Below are 4845 nucleotides of genomic sequence, written 5' to 3' on the forward strand. Positions count from 1 at the left end.
AAGGCTAATGGTATTTGATGGTAACCTTGGAAAGCATCTAGGAAACTCATTCGAGGATAGCCGACAGTAGCATCTACTAGTTGATCAATTTTTGGCATAGGGAATGGATTCTTAGGACAAGCCTTATTCAAATCAGTGAAATCCATACATACTCGCCATTTTCCATTTTTCTTCTCACCACCACCGTATTTGCTAGCCACTCAAGTTAAAAAATTTCTTTAATAGTCCCAGTTTGTTTGAGCTTTGTCACTTCTTCTCTTATTGCATTAGCATGCTCCTTGGATAGACGCTGAGGAGGTTGCTTCTTAAGAGTAATTAATGAATTAACCTTCAAATGGTGACATATGAATTCTGGATCCACCCCTAGGGCTTCGTAGGCATTCCAGGCGAATACATCAAGGTTTCTTTTAAGGAACTCTGTTAGCTCTTCATTCTCCTGCAAAGGTAGCTGAGACCCAACTTGAAAGAATTTTTCTGGATTGTTTCTGATAGTAACTTTAACTAAATCTTCGCACCTAGCGCCTTCGGCTGTATCTTCGACGGGCGATGTTCGAGGATTTAATTGCTATAAAGCCCTTTCGGCCTGGGCTGAAGACTCAATTTCGGGCTTATGCCGGATGGCAGCCACTAAGCACTGTCTGGCCACGGATTGATCTCCTCGAATTTCACTAACCTGTCTCTCAAATGGATATTTAACCTTCTGATGTAAAGTAGAGGAAATAACCCCTAGTGTATGGAGCCAAGGTCTGGCTATAATTGCAGTATAGGGCGAATATACGTCCACAAAGATGAAATCCACCTCTACTACTTCTGCACCAGTTTGCATAGGCAATCGTATTTGTCCCTTTGGGGTAACAACTCTTCCTTCAAAACTTACCAGGGGAGAATTGTATGGTTCCAAATCATCGGGTTTTAAATTCAGTCCCCTGTAGAGATTAGGATACATTATCTCTACCGCGCTTTCCTGGTCTACGATAACCCTCTTCACGTCATACCCTCCAATTTTGAGGGTGATCACTAAAGCGTCATCATGGAGTTGGATGGTCCCAACCTTGTCTTCATTTGAGAATCCTAACACTGGTTTGGTATCTGATTTAACTCTCTTCGAAGCATGACTAAAGTCTCCTGTAGGTAATCGGGCCACCGACATGACCTTGGATGGCAAAGACCCTGTTCTCCCCGATGTTTCGAAGATGACATTGATAGTTCCCAAAGGAGGCTTCGAAGAATCATCTCTTCGGGGCTCCGAGTTTGTCTGACCTCCTTAGCCACTGGAATGATGCAAAAGTTGTTTCAATCGACCCTTGCGGATAAGCTGGTCCAAATGATCCCACAAGCTCCTGCAATCCTCCGTGGTATGCCCGTGGTCCTAATGGTACTAGCAATAGAGGTTATAAGGGTTTCCTACCATCTTGTTCGGCCACTTGAAGAATGATTCATTCTTGATCTTTTCTAATACTTGATGTACTGGCTCTTTGAATACAGCGTTGACAACTTGAAGATTTGCTGATCCTGACTACCTAGAAAAATCCCTACACTGCTTGTTATTACCGTATCTATTCGATTTGAAATCTCTCCTCTCTTGGGAGATGACCTTATCTTTTCCTTTTCCTTGTTGCTAATCTTCCTCAACTCTTTTATACTTGTCAATACAGTCCATGAGCTGACGCACGTTAGTAACTGGCTTACTAGTTAAGGACTTCCTTAAATCATATTCAGTAGGGAGGCCAAGCTTGAACGTATTAAGGACCACTCTATCACAGTCGTCTTCCATATCATTGAACATTTTCTAGTACCTATCTGAATATGTTTTCAAGGTCTCATCTTCTTGCATGCTTAAAGATAACAAAGAAGCTAAGGGCTTAACCACTCTTCGGTAGGTGACAAAATGAGAACCAAATGCTTGACTGAGCTCTCTGAAGGAGTTAATGGAATCTGCTTTTAAGCTGTCAAACCATCTCATTGCAACTGGTCCAAGACTGGAAGGGAAGACTTTGCACATCAAAGTTTCATCTTTAGAATGGACTGCCATCCTCTAGTTGAAGTGGCTCACATGTTCTAAAGGGTCTGTCTTCCTGTTGTAGATAGTGAATGTCAGCTGATGAAAACGACGAGGAAGCTTTGCCTGTTCGATCCTGCACGTGAAAGGCGATTTGGAGATTTGATTCAAAGCTTTGCTCATAGCATCATTCCCTATACCCCCATGTGATGGACTTGGTGGTTGGTGCTTGTGATAGTGCTCTTCTTCATAAGAGAAAGACTCACTAACTGGTGCTCTAGTCCTACGTATGTAAGAGACATCTTGCTCATCGTCAGAGTCATCCTCAGAGTAAGAAGATGTTCGCCTTCTCTTTGCATGACGCAACTCTCTTTTTAGCTTGTCAATCTCTAGTTGCATGTTCTTGTTTTTCTCTGCATGGGACACGTGACTTCCAGCATGTGACTGGCTTCGATCAGTATGCGTAGTGTGTATACTACCTTCACGATCATGTCTCTACTCCTAGTTAAGGAAATGATCAACGTGCTGGGATGCTCTAGATTCTGCTGGTTGTTGCCTTAGTTCCGCCATTATCAATTGCTGCTTCCACTCTTGCTCAAGCTCTTCCCACAGACGACGCTAATTGTAAGGTCAGAATTTGTAACCCAAGCCCAAAACAATGAATTTGTAGATAGTAGGTAAAAGAGTTGGGCTAGATGTGAATTTAGCAACTGTTAACTATGATATTCAGGGATGGGCCAACATAAAAACGCACTTAACCACTAAAAATATTGATGTCCGAAGAGGTATATTATTGATTGAATAATGAATACAATTCTCAGTGCTACAATTAAATCTTTCTCCCTCCTCTTCTTTAGAGACATTTCTCATTTATATAGCCTTCTTTCAAACTATCTTCATCGTACACTTGTTCTTTATCCAGCAATCACTTGAGTACATGTCACATCAGGTATCTTCTTTAGTTCTCCAGGAGTGTTGGTAATTGAAGTTGTACTGTTCAGGAGTCTTCTCCACATAAATGCGGCCATAAAAGTTGCTGCAGTACATTAAACACGGTAGTAGCAGCTTTTTCTTTTAGATATTTCTCCGTTCTTATCATCCTCAGACATGCCTAGAGTTTATCCTTATCATTGGAATTGTCAGGAAGATCACTTGAACCTCCCAGGTACTTGCTTGATCGAGACTCTTTATATCTAAAGAGATTACGCTTTTCGATCTGCTAATGATATCTTCGGCTTGCCCTCCTCGATCATTTCTAGGTATATTTCTCCCATTTAAAATCATTCTCAATCATTTTCTCCTTTTCAAACATACCTCAATCCAAAAAAAGGGCCATAGGCCTAATACACAATGTTGGGCTTCCAGGCCCAATACACAATGCTGGGCTTTCACCCCCACAGTTTCAATCATGACATTCTTAAATTCTAATAATCTAATAAAAACTTAAGAGATTCTTCGAGAATATTTAATTTTAAACATATAGAGGATTTTGTCAAATTTCCTTATAGAAAACAAATAATTACTTAGAGCATGAAAATATGAAACTTAAGCGTATATATATATATATATATATGAATTTTGAAACAACTAATTAATTCAAATATTGATATAATTATTTTATTGTGTATCTTTTCTATATTTGAAAAAATAACACGTTTGTGAATACAAAAGTAGAGTGCATCTTTCTTTTACTATTTTTTTTTTAAATTTCTTTTTTGGATTCATGACCATTTTAATGACTAAAAAACTAGGTCTCTCAAGCCATATGGTGATATCAAATTTATCTTTTTAATAACTGAGACCTTATTTACCTCCTGGCTGATTTTATTTTCATATTGGAATACCTTTTGCAAACCAATAGAAGAAGTCGTGCCAATAGCAAATTATCTTATGGTTTAAAAAATTGCTCGACAACAATTTTTGTTTACTTTATAGAACTATAAGGTCTTTTTTTGTTTTTGTATTTGTTTTTTTTTTTTTTAATTAACATGTGACATCAGTTTGCATACTTTATCTTTTTTCTAAGTGGGGTAAGTAAGATGCCTGAGTAGAAATTGGTAATCTGTTCTATATTTTATTTCACAATTTGGTATTTTTTAATTAATAATTTTTATTTTAAAGAAAACAATAGTGAATTGAATTAAGGTGTCAATCCATCCCATTGTAATGCTTAGAGTTATGTTTTTTTTTTTTTTTTTTTTTTATATAATCAATTCTAAATTATTTTTCACAACCTTACTACTTTAAATTTTTATCTATCATATGAGCAAGAAGGAAGTTTAAAAGTCAAATGAGCAAATTTAGGGTAGTTAATTTTTTGCAACACCTTGTGTATGATAGTATATTGGCTTGTTTTTTCCAAAATCTTTCCCCTATTATTTTCGAAAAGAGCATGACATGTCCATCATTTACATGGGTTGAAGCCAAATTCTAGGTGGAGGCGCAAGCTCAATCCTTAACCCTAGATAGATTTCAGAGATCAAAGTAAACATCATCCGTGTATCAACTTAACAATCAAGCATGAAAGTTGAAAAGATTACCCTTGATCCGTTTCATTCCACAACTTCAATGAAGGGAGGAATACAATGATTGAGGTCCCCATCCACTAGGATATTAGGTGTAAGCCAAGACTTGTCTCATTAGTGATACCTATAACAATTAGGACATTATCTCTATCACTTTTAAATATTAATTCAGTAAATTAAAGTAAAAAATAAAAAGTCTAATAAGTGTGCATAATGAGTCCATAGCTTGCATAGATTAATTACAGATTATATATCTATATCTATATATTACTAAAAGTTGAAGCGTAGCGTTTAATGTTGCTACGCTCCAGTGAAGCCACG

General features: G+C 37.4%; 1 protein-coding gene across 1 annotated transcript; it reads right to left on the reverse strand.

Moving 5' to 3' along the window:
- Positions 1-205: 205 nt before the first annotated feature.
- Positions 206-1150, reverse strand: LOC111990951 (uncharacterized). The gene is made up of 2 exons (XM_024022729.1): positions 674-1150; positions 206-436 (listed from the first exon to the last, which is right to left on the reverse strand). Exons 1-2 carry the CDS (start codon positions 1148-1150, stop codon positions 206-208), a joined length of 708 nt encoding a protein of 235 aa, XP_023878497.1.
- Positions 1151-4845: the final 3695 nt, after the last annotated feature.

This window comes from Quercus suber, unplaced genomic scaffold (assembly GCF_002906115.3).
Source record: "Quercus suber isolate HL8 unplaced genomic scaffold, Cork oak 2.0 scaffold_297, whole genome shotgun sequence".
NCBI lineage: Eukaryota > Viridiplantae > Streptophyta > Magnoliopsida > Fagales > Fagaceae > Quercus > Quercus suber.

Coding starts and splice junctions, on each gene's coding strand:
- LOC111990951 (XM_024022729.1), bottom strand. CDS start 1,150: ATGTCGGTGGCCCGATTACCTACAGGAGACTTTAGTCATGCTTCGAAG. Junction 437..673: donor AATATCCATTTGAGAGACAG/GTTAGTGAAATT, acceptor CTACCTTTGCAG/GAGAATGAAGAGCTAACAGA.